The sequence below is a fragment of the Cibotium barometz genome, chromosome 66, assembly GCF_041138505.1.
Source record: "Cibotium barometz isolate CiBa-2024 chromosome 66, ASM4113850v1, whole genome shotgun sequence".
Lineage (NCBI taxonomy): Eukaryota > Viridiplantae > Streptophyta > Polypodiopsida > Cyatheales > Cibotiaceae > Cibotium > Cibotium barometz.
This window is the reverse complement of record NC_141111.1, coordinates 11,160,954-11,181,603: the sequence shown is the minus strand read 5'-3', so window position 1 is coordinate 11,181,603 and position 20,650 is coordinate 11,160,954. Positions and strand designations below refer to the sequence as shown.

The 20,650-nt window shown below is 40.5% G+C and overlaps 1 protein-coding gene across 2 annotated transcripts; it reads left to right on the top strand.

Moving 5' to 3' along the window:
• Positions 1-14,447: 14,447 nt before the first annotated feature.
• On the top strand, positions 14,448-20,385 carry FAS1 (chromatin assembly factor-1 (FASCIATA1) (FAS1)). 2 transcript variants are annotated; one of them, XM_086797626.1, is made up of 13 exons: positions 14,448-15,982; positions 16,142-16,241; positions 16,689-16,836; positions 17,007-17,130; positions 17,220-17,285; positions 17,441-17,730; positions 17,822-18,232; positions 18,341-18,422; positions 18,544-18,669; positions 18,817-19,218; positions 19,311-19,448; positions 19,582-19,633; positions 19,754-20,385. In XM_086797626.1, exons 1-13 carry the CDS (start codon positions 14,747-14,749, stop codon positions 19,957-19,959), a joined length of 3,381 nt encoding a protein of 1,126 aa, XP_086653752.1. In that variant the 5' UTR covers positions 14,448-14,746; the 3' UTR covers positions 19,960-20,385. The 2 variants fall into 2 exon arrangements, with proteins under 2 accessions (XP_086653752.1, XP_086653751.1); XM_086797625.1 differs by having other exon boundaries at positions 14,469-15,982; positions 17,211-17,285.
• The last annotated feature ends 265 nt before the right edge of the window (positions 20,386-20,650 follow it).

Below are 20,650 nucleotides of genomic sequence, written 5' to 3'. Positions count from 1 at the left end.
CAGGACCATTTTGGATAGTCGAAAAGTTCTATAATGGCACTTTCCTTCTCGGCACGCTCAATGGGCGAATGTTTCCAAAGGCCAGTCTCAACGGCTACCGCCTGCGACCCTACCACGCGCCGATGCGACCAAATCCCTTCATTAAGGCGACAGAACCACCAATCCACTACTTGAGCATCCATCACCATCATAACAGTGGCCCTCTCCAAACAATCATGAAATATTCGCCCTCAAGTGCTCAGTGACATGATGCAGTCTCATAAAAAAATTTCAACCACTGCGCGCCACTGCTACATGGTAACTCTTTTTAAACCCCCCCTAAATCCAACTAATATTGGTGTATCTATTTGTTTGAATGCAACACCCCTTCTTGCCCCAAGCCATGACCCTTAGCCTACAACGACCTTCTACACTTTCTCTTGCCTTACACATGCCTTGCACACATCCATGAAGAACACCTTATACCTGCCCAAAGGCAAACTCCTAACCCTAGAAAACCCAACCCCCATATCCAAAACTGAAGTACCACCCGTCTGTACATCCACACCCTATGAGGTACAACACACTCCCAAAATCCAACAACCCCTAGTTCCTTCTTTTGTCTTTGTTTACACAACAGTCATAGCTTTGATGAGATAAAGACAGTTACTTTGGTAGGAGAAGCTAAAGAAGCTAGCATAGCTTTGATGACAAAGACAGTTAGGATGGCTCTGCCTCTTCTAGTCATATCCCAACGACCTCAGGTAGCAGCACAGAGATGGGAGGTAGAGGAGTTATCCATGATCCTTGAATATGAGCCCTTTTGTTTGCATGTTCCTCCGTGTTACTACTATTATTAGTAACTTCGGAATCATATTGTCTTATTGTAAATGGTCTTCTGGTATTGTTGTTGTTGTATCTCCATCTTCCAGAATGCTTGCTTCTTTGGCTTCTCCTACCAAAGTAACTGTCTTTGTCCATCAGAGCTATGACTATCAATCATAGCTCTGATGGACAAAGACAGTTACTTTGGTAGGAGAAGCCAAAGAAGCAAGCATTCTGGTAGATGGAGATATAACAACAACAACACCAGAAGACCATTTACAAGAAGACAGTATGATTCCAAAGTTACTAATAATAGTAGTAACATGGAGGAACATGCAAACACAAGGGCTCATATTCAAGGATCATGGGTAACTCCTCTACCTCCCGTCTCTGTGCTGCTACCTGAGGTCGTTGGGATATATCTTGTACATTCATCTTCTTGCTACGTTTCTATGTATTTCAGTTCTGTCTCATACATTATGATCATTAAAGTTATCTGTTAATGTATCGTGTTTTTACACTGTTTATTAAGCGGTCAGCCCGATAGTGTTCAGTGATCTATGTGCTCTGTTTGTTTTGCGTTAGATCCCTATTTTATATAGTCTATGCTATGTGCATAACCACTGAATCTCAGTAGGTTACCACGGGAATACGCGATCATATTCCCCCGCCAACAATGCGATAGGGAGATAATATGAATGCTACCATTCCAATCAAATTGGGAGGAGTGAACACCATTGTGATCCTTAATGGGGGAGTAAGAGTGAGCATTACGACTAAAGACATGTGGAAAAGATGGAGAAGCAAGCCCTTAAAAGGGCCGAAATATATGGAAATTTAGGAGCCGCTATGGGAATCCTAGACGTGGAAGGAACATCATATAGCCTAACCTACACGCATACATTAATGTTATTGACTTTGGAAGGCCCACCAACCATGATGTGATTCTTGGAAAACCATTCATGCACCAATTATATTAATGATTCACAATTGGGGTTATGACATCATCTACCATCATGAAGATGAAAATACCATTAAGGTATAAACCTAAAAGACCATAAGTGTAAAGAAGTCACTAGAATGCCTATCGATGAGTCACTAGAACGCCTATCGATGACTCGGGGTCAGATACAAACGGCTCACTCGGACTTAATACACATGGACCACTTGAATGGATAAAGTGGCAAAAGATGTGAGTCCGAAGATGAAGTTTTCATAAGTTCACTACCAAACCTTAAAGAGGATGGAAATGGATGCACTTGCTAGCAATGATGGATGTATATCCTACACCTATGGGAACACAATTTTGTGATAAAAATGACAGAGACATAATCCTAGTTAGGGTTATGACCCCATTGCTTGCAAAAATAGAGACATTGATTTCGCTAATGTTAGGAGGAATCAAAAATGGGAAAAAGTGTTCCAAAGAGCCAAAAACCGTACCAAGCAGGGACTAACATAGCAAGCAACTCCTCTAAGAGTGAAGACAAAGAAGGAGAATTGTCACTAAAATACTAGGCTCTTCTCAAATAATTCCTCAAAAGAGAGCAGCTCTGCTCAAGAGAGCTAAGAAACTAGCAAAAAATAGAGGCAAAGAACAGTACTTACAATATGTGGAATCCTTAAAGGCAACCAATGAGGAATTATCCTCTACCTGGAAGGATCTAGTAACCCAATGTAAATTCCATGAAAATAGATCCTGAGATAGCTGAAGTGCTAGCCCATGACTACTCTTATGAGGTGGTTTTAATAGACTCCAAAAATACTTCCAAGTCTATATGGAGAAGACTAAACAAGGTCATAAAGTAAGGGAGAGCCAAGAAAGAGGCTAAGCCTTCAAGCCTAACCACACTAGTGATTAGGAAGAGGAATCTAAATAAGTCCCTTCTGGATTCTCAATTCAAAAACTATAAAGTGAAAAACCAAAAGGTGTGTGCATGCCACCACCAACAAGGGAAAAACCATAAGAACCAAGAGTGTCCTATGACGGACCAAAAGATGCAAAACAAGTGGATTTAGCATTGCCCAGGGAGGAACCTAAGTTGGTGTGTGGATAGCCATTGACTTAACTGGACAAACATGAGAAGAGACATCTTGTAGTAGTTCTCAATGAATACAGAGATGTATTTTTTGTATGCTGAGGAGTCCCTCTAGAGGTTTGCTAGTATACAATTACAGAGGTTTTCCATCACCCAACTCCTGTAGTGGATGGTGCTAGGCAACCGTACACATACAATGAGACCTAAACAAAGACAATTGATAGATTTATCAAGGCAAGTTTCATTTATGAGATTGAGCATAGAGAGAAGAATGGTGAGATCCACGTGTGTGTTAACTTGAAAAAAGTAAATGTAGCCATAGTAAGAGATCATTACCCACTACTATATACTAAACATGTGCTTGAGAGATTGGTAGGAATAGAAGTCTATAGCTTCTTAGATGGATTTGCTAGGTACAACAAGTATCCATATACCTAAAGGACTAGCACAAGATAACATTCATCACTAGTACAAAATGGGAGACATTTGCATGTAAAGTAATATGTCATTTAGTTTAACCAACACACCAGCTACGTTTCAAAGATTGATGTGCATTGCATACAATTATTTCCTAAGGAAGTTCATAGAAATCTTCATGGATGATCTCTACGTGAACTCAAAGTTGAGATGAGAGCACGTATCCAATTTGCAGGCTAGTGTTGGAAAGATGCCAACTATAAAGACTATCCTGAACCATGAAAAGTTCAAGTTTATGGTGGTAAGACATGATGTAATCCTAGGGCACGTGGTAAGACATGGTGTAATCCTAAAGCACGTGGTAAGACATGGTGTAATCCTAGGGCACATGGTGTTAAAAATGGAATCTCTATAGGTGAAGGAAACATTTGAGTAATCATAGAACTCAAAAGACCCAAAACACCAAAAGCAATCCAAAGATTCCTAGATCACATAGAGTATAATAGTTCAAAGATTTATGGATCACATAGGGTATTATAGTCACTTCATATTCATGTATACAAAAACTGCTAAACTGTTATATACCATGTTGGTATGTTTTGTGTGGACTGAGGAGTGCAAAGAGTCATTCCATAAGCTTAAGAAGGCCTTGATAACAACTCTGAGCACCAAGGTGGGATGTCGTATTCCACGTACATATAGATGTATCATCTTACTCTATAGGATGCATTTTAGCTCAATTTGGTAAAAAGAACCTTGACTTTCCCACTAGTTACACCAGCAGACAACTCAGTGACCCTAAAAGAATTATACAACCACGGAGAGGGAAGGCTTAGCAATGGTTTACGTGGTTAAGAAGTTTTGCCATTATCTTTTGGTAAATAAATTTATATTTCCATTAGGCTTTGCACTACCTTGTGAACAAACCATGCATCGTAGGGTGAATTCTTGAGTTTAGTTGGTGGTTATTTCTTCTTGAGTTTAGTTGGTGTCAATTTGCAAAGGAACATCACATGTCAAAGCTGATCACCTGTCTATAATTTCTAATGGGGAGAGGACGATCTTCCTGATACGTGTCTATTTCAAATAAGCTTAGTGCTAAGTGGAGTTATGAAATTGTTGAATAGTTGAGCAATGGACTTTCCTTCTTAGATGAGACCATGTCCCTAAGAAGGAAATGCCAGCTTGTACACCCTCATTTTAAGACAGCTATACATGAGAGGGAAATATGATGCATTAAGACTCCATGTATGTGAGAGAGTATGTTGATATTTTTGAACTCACTCATACATGAGTCATTAAAGGGCATTTCAAAGGACACATCATAGCAAGAAAAGTCCTATATGTAGGACTATGGTGGCAGATACTCTTCAACGATGCAATGGAATATGTAAATGCTACAATGAATGCCAATGCTTCACCATTCCACAATAAAAGGATAGAATGTCTTTGCAATCAATCATGTTTGTAAGACCTTTTACTAAATGGGGCATTAACTTCGTAGGACCCATTAGCCCTACTGCTAAAAGCATGCAAGCGTGATACATCATCGTGGCTATTATCGATTATGTGACCGTGGGTTAGGACTAAGGCTACAATAAAAGGAGGACGTAAGAATGACCATCAAGTTCATTTATGAGCACATCATCACTAGACTGAGATGTCCTCTGGAGCTAATTTAGCAAACCAAGGGACCAATTTCTTAAGTGACATGGTGGAGTTTCTCTTAGAAGAATTAATGGTAAACAGATAGGCTGAGAGCACTAACAAGATCCCATGCATCATGCTTACAAATCTAGTCAAAGCATTGAGGATAGATTAGGAGAGCAGATGCTCTTATCCACTTATGGGCTTATAGAACCACCTACAAAACCTCGACTAGAACTATGCCATATAACCTAATATTTGGACTTGATGCTATACTCCCAATAGAATTCACGATCCATCTTTGAAGGCAGTAAAACAATGGGCAATGAGTTGTCTAAACAACTCGTAGATCTTTAAAAACTTGATGAAGCAAGGCTACAACTAATGGTGGGCATGTATACTAAGAAACAAGTGGTTTGACACCAACATTAAGACTAAGAGTTTCAAGGAAGGGGACCTAGTCCTACTTTATAACCTCAAGAAAAATAAAAGAAAATTGAAGTTGAGAAGGATGGGTCTTTTCAAAATCTACGAACTCATACTAGTTGGGTAGCATACCTAGAGGAGAAAAAAGGAGGCTAAGATGAAGAGACGAGCCTATTGGAATGCGTGCGCACACACACACACACAAAATGAGATGATATATAGATAATGAATGTGTGCTATACAAAGATGATAAGTATACTAGCACGGGGGAAAAAACCTCTTAAAGAGGGAAAGAGTGCCCCAGCTAGTCCTAGTGTGTTCACACACATCACTACCAAATATGGCTACAAATCCCCCCTAGGAGTGATGGTGTGAACAAGGGGTGAGCTAGCTCTAAAGTACAGAGATATGCTAGGTTCTTTGGGCTATGAGAGGGAGCCCAGGCTAATCCTCGAAGGGAAATAAGTTGAAAGCTTTGTGAAAAGCTTCAAACTTCCATGTTATCTTATGTTGGCACATAAGCCACAAGTTGATTTCCCTTGCGGAGCATCTCTCCCTAACATAATGATAATGCAGCTCAATGTGCTTAGTGTGAGCATGAAAAATTGGATTCCAAACACATTTAACTATAGCTGTAAATGCTTGAAGTATATCATAGTTCATTGGTGCCTATTGTCTTGAATGCATTGCCAGACTCATATCAAAGTTTTGATTCTACCATCAGACTCATAATGAAACGCAATCCCTTGAAGTTCGAGAATGCATTGCCAGACTCATATCAAAGTTTTGATTCTACCATCAGACTCATAATGAAACGCAATCCCTTGAAGTTCGAGAAGTTGGTTTTTGTGCTCTTGCAAGAAGAGCACATAAAGTTTTGTTGCCAATCAAAGTTTTTATTCTACCATCAGACTCATGATGAAACGCAATCGAAATGCCTTGAATTTTGAGGAGTTGGTTTATGTGCTCTTGCAAGAAGAGCAATCCAGGACAAACAGATATGTCATGCATACAAGAGATCAAGCTTCTGTTGCCAATCAATAAAGTGGCAAAGGTTAATCCTTTCCTCAAGGCAGTTATAAGCCAAAATCAGAGTCATCGGACAAGCTTACAGACAAGGAAGGTGACAAGACAAAGATATGTCATGCATACAGGAGATCAAGCTTCTGTTGCCAATCAATAAAGTGGCAAAGGTAGTTATAAGCCAAAATCAGAGTCATCGGACAAGCCTAGAGACAAGGAAGGTGACAAGACAAAGAAAAAGGGCAAATGCAACTATTATAGGAAACCTGACTGTAGGAAGCACTTAGAGAAGGAGATAAAGAAAGACTTAGGTATGGTTGTAGTAACTGATATGTCAGCATCTAATGCAGAAAAAAAAATATGTAAACTATGCATGTGATGACTGAGTTGCATTGTGAAATGCATTTATGATCCTTCACATAAGGATGTATGCATGGTGTACATGTCTGGTATTTTGACAATGGTACCAGTAAGCACATTACTTCTCATCGCTTGTTCTCATCACTTCAATTTGCTTTACAAGGAAACATTATTACATGTGCAAACAACTCCTTACATCATGTAAAAGAAGTTGGTAAATTTGTTCTCACCTTGCTGCTATAAATGGTGGAACACTCACGCTCTCATATGTATTATATGTACCATGGATCAAGAAGAACACTGCCATTACTATGGTTGGTTTAGTGTTTCAATTTGTGGATGATAGATGTATTGTTCATGATCACAATGATGTTAATACAATTGTTGCTTCTGGTACCTTGTCTCATGGTCTTTACAGGCTAGATGCATATGAAAGATAAAAGCATGCTATATGCTACAAAGGCAATGGGTGATGTGGCATGTACACTTTGGTCACTTGAACTTTGGTAGTTTGCTACGTTTGCATAAACATGACATGTTGTTTGAGCTACCACATCTTGAAGCCCCTATATCAAACAACATGTTTTTGAAGGCTATATTCTTGGAAAAATGTAGCGACGGGCATCATTTCCCAAAAATGGTTCAATTAGAGTTGTCTAAAAATTTCAACTTATACACGGTGATGTATGTGTTCCTATGAGGACACCATCTATTGGGGACTACGTCTATTTATTCACATTCATTGATGATTATTCCAGACATACCTGGGTATATCCATTGAAATAGAAATAAGAGGTTTTTATGTGCTTTAAAATGGTTGAAAATGTTTCTACATGTAAGATTGGTATCTTGTGTAGTACTGATTGAGGGGGGAGTGTATGTCTAAGGAATTTCATGCATACATGGCTGATCATGGGATAAAGCACCAATGTATTGTGTCCTATACACCTCAAAAAATGGTGTAGCTGAACGCAAAAACAGGGGGAGTGTATGTCTAAGGAATTTCATTCATACATGGCTGATCATGGGATAAAACACCAATGTAGCGTGTCCTATATACCTCAACAAAATGGTGTAGCTGAACGCAAAAACATATCTCTCATGGAGATGGCACGTTGTATGGTCAAAAGTTAGGATGCAACATATGTTTTGAATAGGTGTCCTCAATTACACCTTTTGAATAGGTGTCCTACAAAGGCTTTGCATACAATTACACCTTTTGAACTTTGGAATGGCAAAAAGCCCTCTGTGGCTCACTTATGCATTTTTGGTTGTCTTGCTTATGTACTTATGCCTAGAATTCGCAGTAAACTTGATGATAAGGCTATTAAATGTATTTTTGTGGGGTACAGCTCAGAAAGCAATTGTTATCGCCTCTATCATCTTCTACCAAGCAAATTCTTGAGTAAAGATGATGTATTTGTGGAAGATGCAATTTAGCCCTTATTTGCATGTAAAAAACAACAAAATGTATGTTTGCATGACATATTCGTGACACTCTCCTTCCATTGTTCAATGCAGGGGACACATTTTTATAGAGCATATGGGTACTGAAAGGAATGCTGAAAATCAGCCAACACAAGTTAAAAATCAACATGTTTTTCAGCCCAAAGATCAGCCTATTGATGAGGTAAATGTGGATGATGTAGTTGATGAGGAAAGAAGGAAAATTGAGGAGTCAAAAAGTATGACAAAATGACTGGTCAAACACTACGTGACAACAAATTGGCCACTCCTTTTTCTAGCAAAACATGTGTAGGTTCTCATCATGCATCTTATGCTGACATAGGTCATGTTCTTATTGCTAGTTTATGTAATAAAGAGGAACCTATCTTCTTTGATGAAGCAAAGGAATCATAATAATGGATGAGTGCTATGCAATCTGAATATGGCGTTTTCCTAAAAAAATGGTACTTAGAAGTTATGTGATTTGCCTCATGGCAAGCTTAAACATAAAGTTGATGGTAGTGTCAAGCGATACAAAGTAAGGCTTGTTGCAAATGGTTATGCACATGAAAAGGAATCGATGAGACCTTTGCACCCACATGTCGCATGACTACCATGTGGAGTATCATCGCATTTGCAGCACATAAAGGTTGGAATGTACGTCAATTGGACATCAAATTTGATTTTTTGAATGGAGATTTGCATGAGGAGTCTATGTATCTCATCCTCATGGTTTTGTTCATAAATGTAGGAATCAAAAGTGTGTAGATTGAAAAAAGCTTTGTATGGTCTTAATCAAGCTCCCAAAGCATGGTATGAGAAGATACATGCATACTTGGTTGCACGAGGTTTTTGCAACAATCCTATTAATAGTACCTTCTACATTAAGAGGGCTGAAGTTGAATTTTTTATCATCGTGCTATACGTTGATGACATGCTTCTCAAATACCATGATACTGATCATATATAAGCTTTTATAGCTAATTTACAAAGGTCTTTTGAAATGTCAGATCTTGGCCCGTTGCACTATTATTTGGGCATTGAGTTTTGACAACATAATGATGACATTATTATGCTATAGACACAATACGTAGAGGCATTTTTGAAGAGATCGAATCTTGGAGACTGCAAACCTATTGCTACACCTATGGAACCTGGTTTATGACTTAGTCTTGAAGATGCAAGTGACCCTTTTGATGCTGGCTTGTATCAAGAAGCTGTTGGATGCCTTATCTTCTTATGTAACACTAGACTTGACATTCAATATGGGCTATCAATATTGAGCAGATTTATGCATAGCCTAGGTATAAAGCATTGGTAATCTATCAAATGGGTGTTCTGTTACCTAAAGGGCACCAAGCACTCTGGGTTATTTTATCTCAAAGGGGTAAATCATAGCTGCATGCATTTACAGTGGGCTAGATGTTATGACACACGAGTGTCCACAAGTGGTTTTTGCTTTTGCCTTGATGATTCTTCAACATTAGCCACTGACAATAGCCCCACTGACAATGGAGACCTGCAAGGTGTATGAAAGAAATGCAGAGTAAAGTGTGTAGAAATTTTACTCATAAGATTTAGAGATTATGTCGCATAAGTGTAGCTCGTAGACAAGATCTGGCGTAGTGAGTGTTTGATGATGATGCATAGTTGTCTATAGTAGATTTGACAATGCTACTTTAGAATCCGATGAAGAACAATGCAAATTTAGACCCCAAAGATGTCTATAGAAAACTAAAAATCACGCGAACGGCCCCCAAAATGTGCCCGAAACAAAAATTTAATTGAAAAACCGTGAAAAATGCGCCTAGATGAAGGGTAGGCAGCATCACAGGTGTGAGGAGCATATGCTCTAATACTAAATGTTGGAAATAAGGTCACATGAATGCGCGCGCACATAGTGGAGAAGCTCAAGGGAGCACACAATGAGATGATAGATAGAGAATGAATATGTGTTATACAAAGATGATAAGAATTCCCCAAGATGGGTGTATACTAGCACGAGGAAAAAACTTCCTAAAGAGGGAAAAAGTGTCCCAGTTGGTTCTAGTGTGTTCATGCACATCACTACCAAGTATGGGTACAAAGTCCAACGAGAAGCTAAAGCCCAAGCAAAAAAAGAAAAGCAAAGGAGAGGTATTATACCTATCCACATGGCATAAATGCATAATTATCACGAGGAAGAAGAGGTCAAACACCTAAAGCTTTGCCTAAACTTTCATGTGAACACAAACCATACCAAAACTTGATTTATTGGATATAGGAGAAGGAAGAAACTTAATGTCATATGAGACTTGGGTCTCATTAGGAAAACCTGCCTTTGATCCAACTTAAGCCGTTGTACAAAAACAGTATCAGGCCTATATAATGAATGTAAAGGGATGTTAAAGCTTCAATTTCACATCAATTCTTACCTCTTGGAAGGTAGTTTCTATGTTATGACTACAGATACAATGCTGGAAGAGATCACCCTTAGAAGAGAATGGATTGCAAAAGTGCAATTATCCATAAACTCAAGGCCTCATCCAATTAATCCTCTCCACATCCCATAAAACCAAAATCTCAGGAGAGGCAAAAGCAGAACCAAAAGAGAAAAATCTTTATTAAAAACAGACGAGGCGTAAATTCGTGGATTAAGCTACCCAAGATCTATGCTAACACTCTAAATTGCTAACATATAACAAAAAACTCATCTAAGGAGCCAAAATTAAGCAAAGTAGATCTATGTTAAACTTTTTAAAGAGAGCAAAAAATTAAGAAATATAATTTCTGATGCATTTTTTGATGTAAATGATGCAATCTAGACCTAAACAACAAATCAAACAAAAAAAAGAACCTTCCAAGCATTCTTTTGTGTACAAAAAGATAGTAAAAAATCACCAAATCTCCATTCAAACCACTTCTTTTTGTGCAATGGATTATGCCTAGATTTGGAGAGCCAACAACGAAAAAAGCTAAAGGATTGCTCCCTAGTAGTGGGGCGATGCCAAAAATCTTATTGCCTGCTTTAGCCTCTCTTAGAAACACATTCACAAGAGATTACCTTAGCATCGTGGGATTTTTCCAATGGCCAAGCTCGAGCATCCTGCTTCAAGAGCTCCACACCTCCTTGGTGTGGGTAGCAGTTTTTGTTGTGGTCTCCTACAAGCGTTGCATTCATAGTGTTACATTGGACTACGGGTCCTCGTCCCTCCTCTTGCCTCTATGCACTAACTAGCATACATTAGAGAAGATAATTAGCAAGAGGATTAGCAAGAGCAAGACTCAATTGCATAATGGGAGAGTATATTGTGTTATGAGAGAATATGACTTATATACAAGGCCATAAGTATTCACACACACTTAAATTGTGGTTGGTCGAACACTCGAGGCTCATAAGTGGCCTATTCCTTATACAATGCTTAATCTCATATTACATACATGAAGTACATTCACCAAGGAATCCATTCTAGCTCATTGCCACACTTTCCTTGACTAGGAATTGCTATAAATATTATGTCAAACCATTTTTGAATGCCCATCCAAGTTGTAGATTTGGACACCATTGCTTCATAGTTTGACCATACACGCTTTAGGTGTCTTCGTCTTTGCTATTTGATGTAGAATTATAGTGGCAACTCCTGTTAACCCGAAAATGGGTTAACACATGTTTGAAAAATTAGATTTAAATGATTCATTTGCCAATCAATGTCTTTTCTAATGGAGAATTATCTTTGTACTCTTCTCCCTTTTAAATATTAACCTTCAAGGCACCTACGTCCATCCTTTTCTATGGTAGTGTTCATTTTTGTCCTCCTACTCTTGTACTCAACATCTTATAACCAAGTCTTCCCCCATGGCGTACTGGATCTTTCTTGCTTAAGGCTCAATAAGCAGGTTTTAAAAGCTATTTCTCTTCCAGATGAGGAGGAAATCATCTGTCATTTCTCCTCCCTTGGTGTGTTAACATGCTAAATTTTAGCTAGTTTATTGATGGAGTAGCTAGTTTATTGATGGAGGAGGAAATTATGTGTCATTTCTCCTCCCTTGGTCTTACCATGCTAAATTTTATAGCTGGTTATTACTAATGAGGAGAAAATCATGTGTCATTTCTCCTCCCTTAGTCTCAACATGCTGCATTTTCTAGCTAGTATTTCTATCTAGCATCTCCTTCGTTTTAGTCATAACCCATCAGCTTTTTTAATTAGCACATAACAACTGGCACTTTGTTGCCCACTTCTCTCTTCCATTGTTTATCCCATTAAAGGCTCCTATGCCCTTTTTTAATTAGCACATAACAACTGGCACTTTGTTGCCCACTTCTCTCTTCCATTGTTTATCCCATTAAAGGCTCCTATGCCCTTTTTAACACTTAGGTCATTCTTCCTATTTATGTGGCTACCTTAAAGCCACCACTTTCTTGGCATTGTTTTTAGTTTTTTGATTTTTATATCCATCTTGTTGCATGATGCTTGAGTTACTATGGTTTTTCCATTCCATGGCAAGGACACAAGCATGATTAATTTATTTGGATTTCTTTTTAAGTTTAGGTCTTCAACTATACTTTCAATTATAGTGATCACATCCTCTAGACAAGTGTGATTATAGGATTAATTTTTTTAATAAATATCATTTTAAAGTAAATTTTCAATTCTTTTCAAGTAGGACACTACCAAACTAGGTCCTAGTAATGAAGATTTTTTAAGCTTATGTAAGGTTGCAGCCCTTATATCTCCAAAACCCCTTATTTTCTTCTTCTTATTTTCCTAATAAGACACGTCCACAAAAAATCCAATCATCAAACTTGTAGAGCAATCGTGTCTGCAAAAAACGAGCACAACCACACCTACAAAAATCACTAGAGATCTAGAAGGACAGGGAAGAGAAGACATGTCAGCAAAAAAATATAGACATCCAGCTTGCAGAGCCATCTTGTGAAAAATGAGAACACGAGCCCAACAATGCCTACGAAAATCACCAGAGATCCAGGAGGACAAGGAAGAGAAGACACGCCAACAAAAAATGTAGACATCCACCTTGTAGAGCCATCGTGCCTGTGAAAAACGAGCGAAACAATGAAGAAACTAGCATACCCACGGCATGGTGCCAACGAACACACAACTGCAGAAGGCGCACGAGGCACGCGGGAAAATGGGCATGCATGGCCAAGGATAGGGCGAGCACACAAGCACAATCTAGCAAAGCTAGCAACAATAGGCAGTTGTGCAGAGCCGCATTGAGAAAGAAAAGAACGTACCTAAAGACCGAAAAAGAAGGCGCACCATGCAAAGACAAACCATCCACGTGGATATATTAAGGCATAATCTTTTATGGAATACAAGATTTTGGTAGCGCATTTTTCTAATGATAAAAAACCCTCCCTTTTAATTAATACAACTTTAAAAAACGTTTTGGTGCCTATTCATCGTGGGTGCATTAATTCGATGCCCACTTTTAGCAGGCACCAAATTATTGAGCCTGAAGTTTTGTGAAAAACAATGACGTGGACTTTACAACTACCTACCCCCTCCCTTCTCCGCCGTTACCCTCCTACGTGCCTCCGCCCCTCAATGCTTGCATACACACATAGGCAACACCAATTCCTTTACTTCGTTCATGCTTTAAGCTAGACTCATACGAGCACTTACTGGTCTCTACACGCGGTGGGCAGGAGGAGCAGGTGCTCGCGAGCTCATCCTCTGAAAGAAGGTCGATGGCCGCATGCGATTCGTCTTGGTATTATAAAACGATCCTTTGCGGCGAATGAGAGAAAGGACCCCTCAAAGGATTGGGGCTATGAGAATATATAGAGGAGGAGGAGGACGACAAAACGACGAAGAGACATGCAAGGTTCTCTCTGTAAACGACCTTGGACGATCTTTGGTTTTTTTTGCCTATATGCTGCGTTGCGAGAAGCATGCAGAAGACAGAAGAGAGACGGACACGTGTCCAAGACGGGCGTGAAAATCTGCACGTTGCTAAATTAAAACCTTAATTTGATGCTGACGTTACAGAAGAGAAACCTTCATGCACCCAAAAAAAAATTAATTAATTAAAATGCACTGACAAAATAGCCTTGTAAAAAGCTTGGCATGGAGGTTTTCTGTGGTGGTGTAAAGGATGCCTCAAATATACTCATGGAAAGGGCACGTGCCATAGACATGCATGTGCCACATACATGGCCGCGTGGCGGGAGAGGGAAAGTTTAAGAAGATTTTCGCGAGCGAATATAATAAAATGAGTTTGAATTTTGAAAAAAAATTCTTCCCTCCTCCTTTTCTTGTAGACTCCAGCAGCTCTCCCTCCACCACCACAACAGATTCTGCCATCGCCATTTCACTTCGGAGCTCTCCTCGACTCCATGCCCATGGCTTACCCTGCTCTTTGAGCACACAGCCGAAGCTTTTGAAGGATCCATGGCTTACCCTGCTCTTTGAGCCCACAGCCCACAGCAGTTCGTAGACTTCTGTTTCTCTACCCCCTGTGTAAGTTCCTCTTTGCTCTGCAGTTCTGAAGCTTTTTGGGTTCTTCATGGCCACGCTCCCATCGCTTTGAGGCGCTGGTTTTGCCCATTGTCTCGAGTCTCAAGAAGTTTTTGCGTTCCCATGGCTATGGCGTCCCCCACTTCTGCAAACCTGAACAAGCCACCCCGGGGTCGCCCTCCCCTTCTCGCAAAGTCGGCTCATAGTTCGCACTCTATAGATCGTTTCCTAATGCCAGGAGTTTTTTCACCGGCCTCTACATCGGCTTTTTCAGCGTCGGTAATAGCAGAGCCAGAGATCGCTGCCTCTGTGCCACATGAAAACGTTAATCCCAATGCCAATACGAGTCCTAGCTCTAACCCTAACCCTAACCCTAACCCTGATTCTACCCCTGGGCCTACCACTATCCCTGCACCAAAGAAAGCTTCCAGGGGCCGCCCCCGCAAGAACCCTTCTCCAGCAAACACAGAAGCAGTTATTACTTCAGAACTGGAGATCACTGCCTCTGTGCCTCATGAAAACATTAATCTCAATGCCAATACGAGGTCTAGTCCTACGTCTGACCCTAACCCTGACACAGCCCCAGCTCCTACCACTATTCCTGGACCAAAGAAAGCTTCCAGGGGTCGCCCCTGCAAGAATCCTTATCCAGCAAGCACAGAAGCAGTTATCACTTCAGCTTCGGCAATGGTGGAATCCGAGACCATTTCCTTTGTGCCTCATGAAAATATTAATCCCAACGCCAGTACTAGTCCTAACCCTAGCCCTAACCCTGACACAATCCCTGCCCCCACCGCTGTCCCTGTACCAAAGAAAGCTTCCAGGGGCCGCCCCCACAAGAATCCTTCTCCAGCAAGCACAGAAGCAGTTGTTTCTGTGATCAATACCCATTTGCACCCTCCCCCAAATGGGGGCCTTGCCGAAACTGCTGAAAAGGAGGATGCCAAGGTTCCAAAGAAAGGAGTCAAACGCAAACGCACCATGTCAAAAGGCCCCCTTGACACAGAGACCAAAGATTCTCTTGCTAAGCAGTTCAGATCAGAAGTGGGCTCCCTAGTTAGATTTTACAACGAAGATGGTAAGATGAAGCTTGAGCTGCCAGGAGGGGTCAATAGCACAGCTAGACGTGCAGAGATTGCTATTCTGATCGAAGAAAGCAGTTTGCCGTATTCTAGTTTAGTTGCAGATGTTTTCCAGAAGCTCAGGGCTACGGAGAATGCTCAAGAGGGAAGCGACCTAACCCTAGCTTCTTTGAGAAGCACTGTGCTTTCAATTGGTGAGCGCTTGAGTTTTGGAATGCCCAACTCGGATGCTGATGTGCTGGAGGATGATTCTGATGACTGCTTATGGTGTTGGGAGGTAAGCTATGCTTGCAGTGTACTCATCCTTGCATGTGCAAACCGTTTTGCCTACATCAACCTATGGAAGCATGTCCTTCGATGGGTCATGATGCAGTTTTTGTACATGTTCTTGAGTTTTATTCATTGCAGTCTCATTTCTTTATTCACTTCTTTGTAGGTGAGGGACATGAAGCTGCTCCCGGAGACCCAGCGTAGTTTGATTGCAGCTAGGCGACGCAAGCGGAGAAAAATTGCAGAGCGGATTGCTGCTTTGTCAGGTATAAATTGCCTACTGTTGTTTCAATTTACTTTATTTTGTTGCAACACACATAGTGATGTGTGGGAGATTAATTTGGTGGTGCTTCAGTGCCTGATTCTTCCATCTATGCTTCTGCATTTCATTCCTGGTTGCTCTCAATACTGTAGTGCATTGAAGCTTGAAACATGATAATTGTTTTCATCTCAACTGAGATCTGCAACATGTTTACTTGTAGATTCCATGATCATCTGTGAATGCATATATTGTTCCCATGATCAACTGCTTCATGTCAATCCATTAACTACATGTGTCCATGCTTCAGAAGAGGCAGCCTTTCAGATCAAGCCATTCAACAAATCTTAGCTTGTATAGATGGAAATGTCAATGTTAACAACCCTTGTTGCTTGGCATGTCACACAATATACATTGCTGCATTTAACCTAGTCCTTCTCTTGCATTCATGCAGCAATGATAACAGCACTTACAATGGCCCATGATAAAGAGAAAGAACAGATGTTGCTCGTGAAGGCTGAAGAGGCATTGATGAAAACTGATAGTGAAGATTCTATTCGCACTGCTGTCAGTCAATGGCAACAGAAGACTGCTGCCAAAGAGTAAAATTCATTCTGATGCATGGCATTGTTTGTGCTCATGCAGAGCTGTTTACACAATACCCTCACATTGGTTTTTTGTTATGGTTCTCAATTTTGTGCAATACCCTCACATTGGTTTTTTTCCATGGTGCTTCATTCTAACATAAAGTCACACTTCTTATTGATATCAGAGCTCTAATGGGAGCAAAGACAAAAGAGAAGGAAGCACTTAAAGAGCAACATAGGCTTGCCCGTGAAATGGAGAAAGAACAAAAGAGGTTGGACAAAGAAGAAGAAAAGAAAAAGCTGCAACAGGTTATTTTGTTGACATACTGAACTAAAAAGCTATGCTTTGCTTGTATTTGTCTGCTCCAAAACCACTTCTCATTGCTTAGACTTTGCAGGAAAAGGAAAAAGAGAGGTTAGAGAAGGAGGCCACCAAGCGATCTCAGCAGGAGGCAATACGTCAAGTACATTCATCTGACTGTTTTTGAAAGATGGGAAGATGTTAATGCATTGTGTATCTTGTTAGAAGCAGATTCTATAGAGGAACACTTGGGAGTTGGGTATCCTTAGGTGTGGCATTTTAATGTGTCATATTTTTCTGTGAATCTTGTTGTCTCAGGAGAAAGAGCACAGAAGACAGCAAGAAGAGGTAGAGAAGGAACTCAAACGAAAGGAGAAGGAAGCAGCAGATCTCAAAAGGCAGGCTGCACTACAGAAACAAGCCACTATCATGGATCGATTTCTTCAGAGCAAGAAGGATCAAGCAGATTCCATGTCTTGTTTACACGATGATACAGAGACTGGGCAGCATCAAGCTTCTCACAGTGGATCTACCCATGAGAAGGTCATACATGACATGGATCAGGAAATGCTTCACTGCTGTGATAGGCCGATCATGGATCTCTTCAGGTATTAACATTTGACATGGCATCAGTCCATAGTTTGTAAGTTGGGCTGTTTTTAAGGCTTTCTGCTTATTTCCTGGATGGTTGGGTAACAGCTCTCATGTAACAGCCTGGAAGAGGCATTCTTTGTTATCATCAACAAGAAAATTGAAAAGGTGGGGTCAACGGTGGCTACCAAAAATGTCTGCAGTAAATGAACTTCGCTTACAAGGAGGCCCAAGTGATGGTGTCCTTGAAGGAGCAGATGATTTCCAGGTAGGGACAGGAGCTCTGCCAAGTGCAGGTTCAAAGCGATCTCGCAAGGAGTTTGAAGAGAGTGAATTGAATGCATCTAAATCAGAGCCAGAATGGGATCACTCTGGGGCTTTGCATTTTTCTGATATGGGGGAGCAAGATGTTGCAGCAGGTCCCCAAAAGTTCTCACATTTTCAAAACAAAAGAAGAAAGCTACTTCAATTTGATAAAAGCCACAGACCAGCATATTATGGGTCATTCTCTAAGAAAAGGTGAGGTAACCGTTGCATGCCAATGTTAATATGCTGATTTAAACTGATATTGATGAGAGGCTGAGTTGCATTTAGACCTAATTACTGATCCTTTTTGTGCAATTGCAGTGAAGTTGTAAGACCTCGAAATCCATTAAAGATGGACCCCAACTTGGATTATGAAAATGATAGTGATGAGGAATGGGAAGAGGTAGAAGCTTTTGGTTTGAACCTTTTGTTTGTGTTAACTTCTGAATGTGCCACATTTGAGCTTATGTTTAATTTTCATAGGCTTTTGTCGAAATAACTAATGCATGTGTGTACCTCTCCAGGAAGATCCAGGTGAAAGTCTTTCTGATTGTGACAAAGATGAGGAGGATGAGAAAGGTGATGCTGATGAGGATGATGAAGCTGCAGATGGTTTTGTTGTGCCAGATGGCTATCTTTCAGAAAGTGAGGTAAGCTGCATTCTTTTCAGGGCTCAGCACCATGATTGCCATGAAAAATACTAAATGTATGGAATAATAATGCTGTTGGTTTCTGCAAGTGTTTGCCATTAATAAATGCTGAGAAGGAAGGAATGACATGATAGCTGACCATTGCAGGTAGCTCATGTGGCTGATAGTGAGTCTGAGAGTGATACAGACTACTCCGGTCATGATTCCTCCACAAAAGTAACAGAGGATGGTACTGTACAAATCGAAGCTGAGCAGGGCTTGCTAAAGTATGCAAGGCAGCGGAAGGCTCTAGAGCATCTGACAGATCAAGCTCTGCGGTACAACCGCCCGTACATAATTTGCAATTTTCATCAAGACAATCCCTCTGCTACAGTGGGTAAGACAGATCGTCTCTGCTTGGAAGCCTTGAGAATATGCCCCCTCACTCTTGAGATTCCGATTGAAGTGCCACAAGATCCCCAAGTACAAGAGAAAGTAGATGCTGATTACCAAAAATCCAAGAAGCAGAAGGCTAAGAGGTCGCTGCCGGAAACTGCCTTGTGTGAAATGGTGAGATCCTTAGAAGTTTGGAACTCTGCAAAATGTTGCCTTTGAAGTTCAAGCATTGGAAGGTTTAAAAAGAATGTACCTCCCTATGGCAGGTAGAGATCCTGTTGTCATCCACACATGGATTGAAGAGACTAGTGGACATGTTGTCCAGCAAGTTCCCTACAGCTTCGAGGTCTCAACTTAAAAACAAAGTCAGGGAGATAGCTGACTTTGTGGACAACCATTGGCAGGTAGAGAATCATCATCATCTTTGCCAATGCTTTTGATTTCTGATTCACCATGAAATCTTTTGACTGAGTTATGTACTCGGTGGTTTTATTCCATAGAATCCTATGCCCATCCTCTAAAGCCTTATTGTACCAGGTCAAGAAAGAGATTGTGGAGCAGCTTGGATTAACTCCACCATGCCCTCAAGGTACTCGCACAAGTTTAACATAGCGGCCTGTAGGCATTGATGCATTTTTTGATGTGGATCAATTTGGGCCAGTTTGTATCATTTTCTCACTTTATCGGTGTCTGCTGGCTATTCTTGCAGCTGCAAGCACTCCTGATCCTGCGACAAAGAGCCCTGTCATCCAGCTTAAGCCCATTACAAAATTCTTCTCCAAGAGATGCTTGCCTCCAGAAAAGGTTGGTTTTGACGACCCCTCTCCCAAGAAAGAGAAACATCCGGCGAAGAGTGAAGCTGCTGCTGGGGAGGAAAAGCTCACAAATGAGGGTAACTTAATGGAGGTGAGGTAGTGTGGGCACTGTAGCTTCCTCCATTACCTCTATGGGCATCTGCAGAGAGTTGCAAACCCAGTATTGGCCTGCACCTCAAAAGGTGTTCTACCTTCTGGTCATTTTAGAGTGGGTTGTGCAGTGCGTGTACATGCTCGCTAGACCTCCTGCGGAAGGAGCCAGCAATGTAAAAATTCTCATCGTTACAAGGCAGAAAATGAAGCTTTTGTGTTGCCTAACTCTTAAACGCTCTGTGCGTTCCTTCATTTTCTGTCTTGGCGGGGTAGGGATATGGCAAATTCCGGGGGGTTGATCAGCTAGGTTTATCCATATTCGGTTACATGGGTTTTTCCCTGGCACCTAGAATTTTGACATTTGCTTTTGTTGCAAAATTTGGTGAAATCTAATACTACCAAGATGGGATAAAATATGCAGGTTTTTCTGCAAGTGCAAGCATGTCTTTGTGATGTTGGATCAAAATTTTGCGTAATGGTTGTTAAAAGTATTATTCATTGTTGGATTCTTTCAATTCCCTCCATGTGGTTGTTTTTTTGGGTTTTATCCGAATTAGATGTTAGTGTTGAATTATGCTTGAGGATAATATCTAAGTATCTCTATATCTTTATATATTATATAGAGGAAGAGTTTCACAAAGCTTTTATTTTTTGAGAATTTGGAGGGGTTTTGGTAGAATTTGAATTTGAATTTGGAG